The following is a 12,535-nucleotide window of genomic DNA, read 5'->3' on the forward strand; positions in this document are numbered from 1 at the left end:
GGATGTCTGATTTGACCTCTCTTTCTCATTGCAGCATCTTCCTCAAAGAACTGGAGAAGTATGAACAGTTGCCCGAGGATGTGGGACACTGCTTTGTCACCTGGGTAATGCACCTTAAATATCTTTCATCCTACTGTTCTTTCAGATTCCAGACAGGGTCAAGGGACAGGGCCTCATGTCATCCATACTGTGACGGTCATGCAAGCTGGGTCACTGCCAATCTACCTTAAGATAAAATGTTTACGGATGGGCCATAGATTCCTTGAGGGACAGAACATGGGACAAAGAGAACTGGTGCTTCTTGTGTTACCTGGAGAAGTTCCTTTCATTTCTGAGACCTTAGTTTTCTCCATTGTATAAGGAGAGTGGCACTCCCCCATGGAAAGCAAGGGACAAGAACAATGCATTTCATTGACTTGTCTCCTAGAAGAAATGAGAGGCTTCTAAATCACTTTTCTGTGCTCTATCCCTGTTCACCATACACAATGTCCATCTTCTTCAATCCACGTAAATCTTTCTCCAACTCAACCTAATTTTGTGTCTCCTCCATGGAAACATGTAGAACCTCCCTAAGCTAGTTCCATTTGTAGGAACTGGCCAGTTTGTCATTCCCCAATTTGGTGTGTTTGGCCAGTGAGTGGGAGAATGTCGTGTTTTTCTATATTTGCAGATTGTTCTTATGCTCATAAATGCAAGTCACTTGTGAACCACCTCTCTTACTTCATTTGTGAAAGGGCACTGTCTTCTTCCTTTGCTCTAGTCCTTTGAAAGCAGAAACAGAGAGAACCTCAACTATTCTTACAGACAAGAACCTTTGTCAGTCTAGTCTAGGACCAGTTTTTCTCAGCAGTTATCACCCTCTTATCGATCTGAACAGTTTAAATGAATTTCCTAGTTCCTTCTTGCTACCCATAGACAAACACAGACCAGTGAGGTTCCTGAGAAAATGCCCACTCCCCCCATCCCAAGAACACAAAGACAAGACACATTCCCCTTATACTGGTCCCAAATCAGCTGATCCACCAGGAGGCACACAAAATGATACAACAAGGGGGCAGCTAGATGGCGCAGTGGATAAAACACCGGCCCTGGATTCAGGAGGACCTGAGTTCAAATCCAGCCTCAGACACTTGACACTTACTAGCTATGTAACCCTGGGCAAGTCACTTAACCCTCATTGCCCCACAAAAAAAGAAAGGGGGGGAGGGAGGGAGGAAGGAAAGAAAGAAAATGATACAATAAGCCCATTCAGGGCAGGGTCCTATGTCCTAGCAAAGGAGGATCCCATCTTAACACTGCAGGCAAGCTCAAGGTGCCCCAAAATGTCTCAGTGAATGTTTTTAAATTTTAAAAAGTTTGAGCAAGCTTTAATAAGTGTATGCCCATACTAAGACTTTTGGGACACCCTGTACTATAACTGTGAAATTGCATTGCATTTCTGCTCTGTGGCAACACTGCTCAGTAAGATTCAGAAAAGAGGCCCAATCAGCTCATAAGGGCCAGAAACTAGCTCTTTAATGAAACAGGAATCAGGCTTCTTTTCAGCTGTGGTGTTCTTGCAGTCTTCGCATTCCTCCACATTGACAGTTCACTCCACTGACCAGAAGTGTGAGCTGGGTGTGGAGTCTGACAAGTGCACGTGGCAGACAGTGCTTCCTTCTGGGTGTCCCAAGGTCTTGGGTCCTATCCCTGTTGTCAGCCAAACCTTGACAGCTGACAGTTTATCTCTGTCTAGAAGGCATATACTCTGGTCATAGCACTTTTGGAACTGGACCTGTAATTCCATTCTCATAGGGAACTCCTGGGTAAGAGAGTTTTCTATATCAATGCATGTCTACACTTTCCCTAAAGTTTATAGACTGTGTAAGTGTGTAGCTAGCTAGCTAGCTAGCTAGCTAGATAAATGGAGCTATATCTATGTAGAAATAGAGATCGATATAGATATATTGAGATCAATGAAGATAGATATCAATATATAGATACACACATAGTCTGTAAATATAGATATCTCTAGATAGAGATAGAAATCAGGATTTGTCCCAGATCACTCAGCAGATATCAGAGGCAGGTCTTGTACCTAGGGCTTCCAGGCTGAGTCTCTAGCCCCTGTATTACTCTGTTCCCAGGAGATTCAGGTCTTATTTAGGGAGCTAACATTTGAGAAGCAAAACCTCATCTTCTTCCTTCAGTCACTGTCTCTATCACCTGCTTTAATAAGTAAGAATATAGGAAGATCCTTAAGTGGCTGTTTCCCTTATGATCCTGTAAAAAAAATATATTTCAGCCAGGAATGGCTTTTGAACCTAATCATCAGGGCCAGTTCTACCTGAGATATTTGGGGCTTTTTTCCCATTACTTTCTAATGAACCATAGGGCAAGTGGGTTGCACAGTGGATAAAGCACCAGGCTCAGAACCAGAAAGATTCATCTTCATGAGTTCAAATCCAGCCTCAGACACTTACTAGTTGTGTGACTCTGGGCAAATCACTTCTCCCTGTTTGCCTCAGTTTCCTCATCTGTAAAATGAGCTGGAAAAGGAAATGGTAAAGAACTCCAGTATGTTTTCCAAGAAAACCCCAAATGGGGTCACAGAGAGTCAGAAATAATTGAAAAACAACTTCACAACAATAAGTCCTATCCCAGAGCTATTGGTCTGGCAGGCCTCAACATCTTTATTGCTCCCACTAATCCTTGTCTAGTTTCCAAAGTTCCTGTATTCTTCCTCATATTCTCCCAAGTCTAGGCTGGATGTCCTTTTGTTTTTGTTTTTTTTTTAAGTGAGGCAATTGGGGTTAAGTGACTTGCCCAGGGTCACACAGCTAGTAAGTGTTAAGTGTCTGAGGCCAAATTTGAACTCAGGTCCTCCTGACTCCAGGGCCGGTGCTCTATCCACTGCGCCACCTAGCTGCCCCGGCTGGATATCCCTTTTCCCCCTTCATTTCCATCAGTTAACAGTCAGCTCCATTAACTAAGATTGTGCAGTGGGTATGGGTTTTGCCAAGTATACATGACAGTGGAAATTGGATAGTTTTTGTTGTTGTTGTTTTTGTGGGGCAATGAGGGTTAAGTGACTTGCCCAGGGTCAAGCGTCTGAGGCCGGATTTGAACTCAGGTCCTCCTGAATCCTGGGCTGGTGCTCTATCCACTGTGCCACCTAGATGCCCCCTGAAATTGGGTACTTTTAAAAATGATTTTACTAGCAGCTATGAGAGGCCATGTAGGAATTTCCAAGACAGGACCAGCCACCCCTGGATACAACTCTTTCTTCTAATTAAGACTGGCTGTACCACCCTGGGCAAGTCATTGAACCTCTCAGTGCCTCAGGCTACTCTCGAAGACTATAGAAGGTACAGATCTGTACGTGTGAAGATCTACATTGATAGAGGAAGCTTTGTTGCTGGAAGTTCCCTACACCAATAGTAAAAACAGCAACTAACAACTAAGAGAAGAATGTAAAACTGATGGCACAGAATATAGGAACACCAATAGTTTACCTTATCCCAAGATGTTGCCAAACCAGCTAAACCCAGCTGTAACAACGTCCCCGAATTAGTTAGCCTTCCATTTTTACCTTTCTGGCCCTTGGTTTTTAGTTATTATGCTTGCCTAAGCCCTTGTTTCCCTAATTCCAGCCCTTGGTATATTTTGTACTAGTTCTCAAAATATTTGTATGGCAGCTAAGTGGCGGGGATGGGGTGGGGGGGCATGGAAGGGCATGGATTTAAACACTAAACTTTGAATCAGGAAGACTTGAGTTCGAATCCTGTATCAAACAATGACCAGACACTGGATAAGTCATTTAAGCTCTCTCAGCCTAAGTTTCTTCATCTGTAAATTGGGGATAACAACAGCTCTTAGCTCTCAGGGTTTGGTAAGGGTTAAATGAGATAGCACATAGGAAGTGCTTTGAAGATGTTAAAGTACTACATTAATGCTAGTTATCATGATTATTTTCTACCAAGGTTTTTATTTCTTAAAACTAAACTTTAAAAACTGATATTTCCTTCTCCTAGCACTTTGTTTCTTGAAACCCCAGCTTGGTCCTCAAAACCCACACATCTGAGCAATTAAGAGTATCTAACCAGAGTAACAGGTTAATTAATGGGTATGGGGCTCATGGTAGAAAACTGGGACATTTTGCCATTCTTTAATATAGTTAACCCTAGGAAATAATGATCTGGATGTTTATTTATCTAGATAAAGGGTTTCTAACTTAGGGTTAATAAATTTAAATACACACACACACACACACATATATAGAAACACACACAATTGTTTTCCTTTGTAACCCTATGTATTTTATTTTATGCATTTAAAACATTATTTTGAAAAGAGATTCATAGGCTTCACTAGACTGTCAAAGGGGAGCAGGATGTGAAAAAAGGTAAAGAAGTCCTGATAGATGCTAGTTTCCCATCAATGATATCATTTTATCCTTTTGACAACCATGTAGATTAGGTAGGAAAGGATTTTCCCCCATCTTATAGATGAGAAGAAGTGAGAAGTAAAGTAACCTCTTGACCTGGATAACAAACTATCTTAGGAGAGGGTCTGACTAGCCTGTACTTGTTCCTGCCGATGTCTAGAGCCCCTTTGTTGTGTTCACAATGATTCATTCATTCAACAAGCATTTTAGATGCTCCCTACATGCCAGAGAATCCAATCCACATACAGGAGTCACAACATACAGATAATAAGAGGGTGATCTCTTTGTAGACTCCCAATGGGTCAGCTCTCTTAAAACTCACCTCTTTTGATAACTGTTGTCACCAACCACACCAGTAGACTCTCCCTCTCTCCCAGGTTCTGCTTTATAAAGAAATGCACAAAATGAGCTCCTGAATTTTTTTGACTCCACATTATCCTGGGCTCATGCTCATTAATGTGAGTGCAGACAACTGCAGAGGTCCCTAGGGAGCTTCTGTGAGGATATAAAGTTCAATTGACTGGATCCAAATAGAAATAGAGAACAGTAATAAGGCCCTCACGTACTAGTAATGAATAATACCTTTCATTTGCATACATCTGGTTACTTTTCAGAGTTTGCCACATCTGAAGCCACAATTATGATCTCATAACAATTTTACAGTGTAGTTGGAAAGCGATATTAACCCCATTTTGTAGAGAAGAAAACTGAGGACTAGTGGAGTGATCTGCCTAGTCCTCCCGCTAATAGGATCATAGATTTTAGAAGTGCAGTAGACCTAGGGGGTCATCGTCACATGATAGCTATCAAAGGGATTGCAGATAGCATACATTCCAGACCAACTCCCTCATTTTACAGAAGAGGGAAACAGAGACCCCAAGAGGGTAAGTGGCTGATCTCAAACCTTAGCTTCAGCTCCACCTGCTCCCTTTCCCCTGCATTGTTCATGACTATCTTTGATTTAAAGGAAAACAAAATAGTTTCATGATTTGTTAAGCCAAGCACTACGCTGATACCTTGTTCTCTGGCCGTCAGCAGTGATATCAAATGCAACTCAAGAAGAGCTGCCATGCTTCTTTTTTTTCACTCTTTGGTTTCCCTGTTTGCCACAAACACAGTCATCTCTCAGTTATCTACCAATGGGAAGTGATATTATGGATAAATAAAAACAGTGGAAAATCCCCATACCAATACTGTTTAGCTTTTTTTATTAACTGATTCACTTTCCTAATGATATCTGAATTAGAATGATATTAAAATTAGTCCAAAAATAAAATTTAACTCAAATGTATAAACATTTTTTTTTAATTAGTTCACATTTCCTGAGCATTCAAATTGATTGCATAGAAAAAGTATCCCAGAAGCATGTTGAGAGTGGTAAGTTTGGCCACAGATTATTTACATAAGGATAACTGAGAGTTGACCTGTAGATGCTGCTCTCACTTGAGTGCAGAGATGGAAAATGGAGTGTGTGTGTGTGTGTGTGTGTGTGTGTGTGTGTGTGTTTTAGGGGGACATCCTCAGACTGAAAGGATGTCCTAGAAGTCAATTCATCCATTCCCCTGCCTCCATGTAAAGCCATATATAAAAGCCATCCAATGTCCATGGATGTCAGTCAATCTTCCTATTATATGTTTTTAGGGCAGAAGACTACAAAATGTTTATCTATGATTTTCCTTGTGGTTGGTTTTTCCAGGCAGACAAATTCCAGATGTATGTCACCTACTGTAAAAACAAGCCTGATTCCAGTCAGTTGATCCTGGAGCATGCAGGCACCTTCTTTGATGTAAGATGTTCTTTCCAGTGTATGGGCAGGGTGGAAATCCTTTGTCCTTTGGGACGGGGTTGCGGGGGGGGGGGGGGTGGGAGGAATGAGGGAAATATGTGTCTTTTTATTCTTACACTTCTTGCAAACCTACCTCCAAGGGGCTGGAGCATTAAGATATACCCAGCAAGATAAAGTAAGGGAGCATTAAGGTGTGTTCATCCAGCCAACCCTTTTATCACTACCTTGTGGCTGTCCTAGATGCTGTTTTAATCTGGCTAATGAGCCTCTTTCCTCCCACACCACACCTCTCCAACCATCAGTCAAAAGGAAGCTTAAAGGAAGCTATTGATTAAGCTGTTTTGTCCCCATCACACACACCCCCCCCAAGAAGAGCTCTCTGGCGTGAGACAGGACAGGATGTATTTTCTAGAGCTCCAAATGGTTATATGGCAAAGCCCCATAAAAATCCAATAGTCTGACTAGCAAGTGCCAATACCTTTATAATTTTATCACCCACAGGACTTCTAGTCTTCCCCTCATTTGGAGAACAAAGAGAGGGGAAAGGCACTGAAGATCATAGTGTGTATACACAAAAGGTACGAGTAGACAATTAAAAGGAGAGAAGGATACAAAGTTCTGATCAGACAGTGGAATTTCAGGGTTCACAGTCATTTAAGCAGAACAATTATAATGAATGGTAAGACCCCAAGCATGGCCATCCCTGAGGTTTGTTGAAATAGAATAAAAGCTTAATTCAGTGGAATTTGAAGAGGTTGGTGAATGAACAGTGCATTGTGGGTCATAGAAGCATGTATCTTGAAGTACCTTAATATGAGCACAGATTTTGAGGTAAAGAGAAATGTGGTGGCCTATGTTCTGAACTCCTTGAGAAAGAAGGAAAGGTGATGTGGAGGTAGATAGGTGACCCTGGCAAGGATCTGAAATGGGCACTATGGATAGGTCGAGTGAACCTCAAAGGAGAAGAATTGTCTTAGTGACAGCATTGAAGGGAGGGTCCAGAAGTTGGAAGGAGTATTCCTACTCTCTTGTGTCAGGGAATCATGAAAGGAGTGCTGTGTATTGGTGGAGATGTCTCCCAGAGGGAGTCATATTTGTATAAATACAAGATGGACACAGGACGTCTAGGGTAAAGGGGAGTTTGATAGCAACTATGTGGTGGTTACAGAGGAAAACATGGAAGGAAAGGGCAGAGGTGGACAAATAAGATTTGGGGAGGAAGTAGGGATAAGCTGAATGTGGGTGAAAAAATAGGGAGTAGAGTTTGGGAAGAGGGGTTTTAGCAGTTCTGAATAAGGGATTGGGGGAAGAATAGGAGACAGGAATTTATTGGACAGAGGACCGGAGAGAGAAAATACTAAATATTCTGGGCCCTTGTCCTCCAGGTTCCTACAATGACAAGAAGTGGCAGCTGTGCCATGGAATTAACCTATTCTATGTATTCTATGTTCTTAACAGTTCTTCCCCTTTTCCTCTCTCCCACTGAAATGCATGTTTTTCTTCTCTTTGATATTTCTCTCTCTCTCTCTCTCTCTCTCTCTCTCTCTCTCCCCTCTTTCTTTCTTCTCTCTCCTCTTTCTTTCTTCTCTCTCTGCTTTCCACATACATCTAATTTGCTTTATATGCTTCCTTATAGGAAATCCAGCAGCGGCATGGACTAGCCAACTCTATCTCTTCCTACTTAATCAAGCCCGTCCAGAGGATCACTAAGTACCAACTGCTCCTGAAGGTACCCACCATTCTTCTAGCTTCATCTCATTTCCCTTTACCCCCACCTGTCACCTAATACATAGGATCAGGTATCTGAACATTAATCATAGTGATAGAAGGGCATCTAGATGGCACAGTGGATAGAGCTCTGGCCTTGGAGTCAGGAGGACTGGAGTTCAATTCTGGCATCAGACACTTGACACTAGTAGCTTCTGACCCTGGGAAAATCACGTAAGCCCAATTTCCTCAAACATCTGGGACTATCTCCAGTCATCCTGATCTATGTCTTGTCACTGGACCCAGATGGCTCCGGAGGATAAAGTGAGGCTGGTGACTTTGCACAGCCCTGCCTCACATCACTCCAGTTCACTGTAAGTCATGTCATCATCTCCTGATGTCATTATCTTCTTTGAGAACAATGGAAAAATGACAACAACTAATGATGGGAAAGTACCCAACCCAAGATCCTTTCTAGCTTCAATCCCAAATTAGCAATTCAGAAACTGCCAAGATTTAGTTCTAGGCTACTTTTTCCTCTTTCAAGGATATTTTGTGTTGGAAACATAGGAAGAAAGGAGGCTGTGGCTTTCCCTGGAAGAGAGCTTCCTGTACTGTGTAGTGCAATACCCCCTAGGGAGGCCACCTTGTATGGTGGTTTGCTACATAACCCTCTCTCTCTTCTCTGGCACAATATTCACAGTCACATTGCTTCCAAGGGACTCAAGAACTTGGGTTCAGGACCAAGGACAGCTTTCCTGAGACCAGGAATCGGGGTGTCAATAGTTTTTGCCTAATTTCTATATTTGTCAAGCACAGAGCTTTTTAGCAATGAACCTGGCAGTGGGGGAGAGTGTTCTTTAAGTTCTCTGGGAGCTGTTGAAATAAGAACAATCCTCATCTACTGTGTTTCCCTTTGAGAGCAAGGCAATTTAAACTTATTATTCCACAGGGAAAATAACCAATTTTATGATCTAATAAATATATTACTCTCCCAGGAGCCTGGGAAAATATATACTCAAAGTTCCATGATTTTTACCCAGGTCATTTCTTGAAATGCCAGGATAGACTCTCTTCCCATTTTGTCTGGTAACTACTTTGCAGGCTGCCTTTCAGATCCAGTTGAACCTTTGGGTTAAGGTGAGGGAATGTGGGAGGAAGTTCCAAAAGAAACTCTGAACCCTGAGAATTCAGTTCATTGTAAACCTTAGTCACTGGGTTTACAAAAACAAAAAGGAAACAGTTCCTGTCCTCAAGAAGTTTACATTCTTCTGGGGGATACAGCATAATGTGAACAGATAAGTATGTTTTTTTATGAATTTGAGGAGGAGGGAAGGAGCATTAACAACTGGTGGCTCCAGCTCATCCTTCAAGGGAAAGGTTTTTTTTTAAAATGTTGTCCTACCTCCCAATGAACAGTTGGCCTGGAAAAGGGTCCAGATGTCTAGAAAAGGGTCATGATTCATGATTAATTTGCTCACAATTGATATCATAAGGCACTCTCAATAGGTGGAAGTGTGGTCCTATGATAAAATCAAGGAAAAGAATACAAAATAAGTTGGGGAGGCAAGTGGTCTTCAGGATGAGAGTGAGGGGGGACAGAGATTTGTTCTCTTTGATTACAAAGTTTGGATCTAGGAGACGGACTGTACATTATCTTCACCTACCACCCTTCTCTTTTCTTCAGACGCTATCTGTGTGACTCTAGGAAAGTTACTTAACTTCTTTGAAATTCATCTGTAAAATGGGGATTTATATTGCTTTCACTATCTTCCACAGATTGTTGTCAGGAACAAGCATTCTAGATCTTAAAGGGCTATATGAAGGAAAACCATCAATTATTATTAACATTATTATTTCTACAAAAGGTCTGAGGCTTTCAGATTTTAATTTAACAACACACATTACTGAAAATAATTCTAGAAATCTTTCATTTTTAGGATTATAGAGCTGATTCAGCTTGCCCTGCGACTAAAAGAAATAAGGCACCATGTCTAAAATAAATGTCATTGACTTTACCTCTGCTTTTCTTTCCCCTTGTGTTATGTTTCCCTGGAATTCTATGATAGGGAATGAGAAAGGCATAGTCAAAGCAGGCTAGAGGTGGGGTTCTGGAAGAGAAAAAAATACAGAAAATTGAGGATGTCAGCTTGGTTAACTAGGAGAGAAAAGCAGGCACTAGGAAAGTAAGCAGGGTAACTCTATAGTACCTTGAATGTTATTGTTGTCATTTTTCAGTCATGCCCAACTCTTTTACAACCCCTTTTGGGACTTTCTTGGCAAAGATAGTGGAATGGTTTACCATTTCCTTCTCCAACTCATTTTGCAGTTGAGGAAACTGAGGCAAACAGGGTAAAGTGTCTTGCTCAGGGTCACATAGCTAGCAAGTGTCTGAGCCTGGATTTCAACACAGATCTTCATGACTCCATGACTCTCACTCTATGCACTGCGCCACCTAGCTGCCCTACCTGGAATGTAACAGGGATTTAAGAAATGTCAATTGAATTGAAATGGATGATCTGGCGGTGGCTTGGAGAAAACAAATGGAATCCTTGCCAAAAGCTACTGTGAGATATTTTTAAAGGCTGCTTTAAGTCTATAGCAAAAGTTCCAGCTGAATAAAAGGGGAAAATGGTTTACTGAACTATTAACATCAATAATAAATAAGAAGGTTTTTTACAAATAGACTCTGGGGTTTCCATCATTGAAGTAATTTTTGTTCCCAGTAACTTGACTTTTAATTAGTGATAATCTCTGTCAATGGATGAAAGACTTCAGATGCAATACAAGAAGGGGAGCTATATGTCCATTAGGGAGTTTGATATTCACTGCACAAATTACTTCATTTGCCACAGTTTTCCTGTTGGGTTCTTGATGAAATATGTAGTGGTTCCTTACCAGGAGGAGAAACCTGGAGAGAACTCACTGCTCATTACTGGTAGACCAGTAGGTTAAACTCATTGGCATATTCTGTTCTAAATAAATACATATTTTCCCATTATTTCTGCCTGAGAAGTTCCCCTAATAGTATCAAATTACCAGAGGATGAAATTTGTTTTCAAAGTAAAGGGGGAAAAACAATCAGTGAAGTGAGGGAAATATTAAAGTTTCTGTATAATACAATGATGCCAAATCAACTATAGCCAAGTGAAATTGACAAGGAGTGTAAAATTGAAGTCAGGAGACCTAGGTTCAAATTCTAACTCTACCAACTATGTGATCTTAAGCAAGTCATCTAATTGATACAACCCTCAGCTTCCTCTTATATAAAATGAGGGGATTGGACAAGATGATTTCTAAGGTCTTTCCCAACTCTAAATCTATGATCTTATGTACCTAAATCCATTGAAGAAGAGGACATAACTGGACTTTGTAACTTGTCTACAAGTTAAAAATTGGAAATAGAAAAAGCTCATCTGGATCCCTGTCTGATGATGGGAATTTGTCAAGAGGAGCAAGACTTGTTTCTGTGGTGATGGGGGAGGAAATTAGAGAGAGGGTTGGGAATATGTGGGAGAATCATTGAAGAATTTCATAGGTTAAAAGTCATAGCATCTTTTGTCTTTGGTCACATATTGATCTAAAGAGCCTCCTTATGGAAAGAGACAATAGACCTGGGTCTAAATACATCTGTGTTTCACCACCATCTGACATGTGTGAGAGTCAATAAATCAGTGAATTTCTCTGAGTCTCGGTTTTCTCATCCATAAAATGGTGACAGTGATGGTATCTGACTCACAGGGTTTTGAGGATAAAATTAGATAAAATATATAAAGCACCTTGCAGTTGTTAAAGTACTGTATATGTGTTTATATGTTGAGTTCTGTACGGGACTAGGTGGGAGAAGGAAAAAGTAGGCAAGTGGATATAGTTCCCATCCCATCTTGTAGGACAAAGAAGAGAACCACTTACATATAATGGGTATAATAGATAAGGTTGGAGGTGATCTTTGCCTCTGGGAAGCAGAGTATTGGGAGTTATAAGAACTGGTCTTGATTAAGCCTGGATTTTTCCTTAGGAACTTTTAACCTGCTGTGAAGAAGGGAAAGGGGAGCTCAAGGATGGCCTGGAAGTGATGCTCAGCGTTCCAAAGAAAGCTAATGATGCCATGCATGTCAGCATGTTGGAAGGTAACCATCCCTGGCATGCCCACCCATGTGCCTTCTCTTTTTCCCAGGCACAGGAGAATAAGTGAGGTCAGAGCATATAGCATAATACCAGACATGAGCCAGAGCAGGGAAAAGAAAATAAATAAGCCCCAAATCACTAGTAACTATAAAGAATATTTAGGTATTCAGACTGACAGGAAGTCCTGTAGGTCAACTTGTCCATCCCCCAGTCTCCAAGCAGAGCCATGCTTAAGCCATTCAAGGTATATTGGTCTCAACTGTCCTCTTAAATGTCTTCAGGGCAAATCAGCATATTTATTACCAAAAGGGCCTGAGTTCTAATGCAAAAACAGTCTTGCTATTTTACATGAATTTTCATATTATTCATTTGTTTATGTAGTTTATGTAGATTCTATCTCTCATCCTGATGGATTCCTTCATCAGCCCTATACCTTTGCTGCCAGGTTAAATAGGCTATGAGATTCATCAGACTCAATCCACAGGTCC

General features: G+C 41.1%; 1 protein-coding gene across 11 annotated transcripts in view; it reads left to right on the plus strand.

The window, feature by feature from the left end:
* KALRN (kalirin RhoGEF kinase) overlaps nucleotides 1–12,535 on the plus strand; it is a 991,119-nt gene that overhangs the window by 652,859 nt on the left and 325,725 nt on the right. For all 11 annotated transcript variants that reach the window (XM_043992602.1, XM_043992601.1, XM_043992603.1 and 8 more), the window contains 4 exons: nucleotides 35–104; nucleotides 6,123–6,212; nucleotides 7,849–7,941; nucleotides 11,938–12,049. In XM_043992602.1, the coding sequence (XP_043848537.1) occupies nucleotides 35–104; nucleotides 6,123–6,212; nucleotides 7,849–7,941; nucleotides 11,938–12,049 (365 nt within the window). The remainder of the gene's footprint in view (nucleotides 1–34; nucleotides 105–6,122; nucleotides 6,213–7,848; nucleotides 7,942–11,937; nucleotides 12,050–12,535) is intronic.

The sequence above is a fragment of the Dromiciops gliroides genome, chromosome 3 (assembly GCF_019393635.1).
Source record: "Dromiciops gliroides isolate mDroGli1 chromosome 3, mDroGli1.pri, whole genome shotgun sequence".
Lineage (NCBI taxonomy): Eukaryota > Metazoa > Chordata > Mammalia > Microbiotheria > Microbiotheriidae > Dromiciops > Dromiciops gliroides.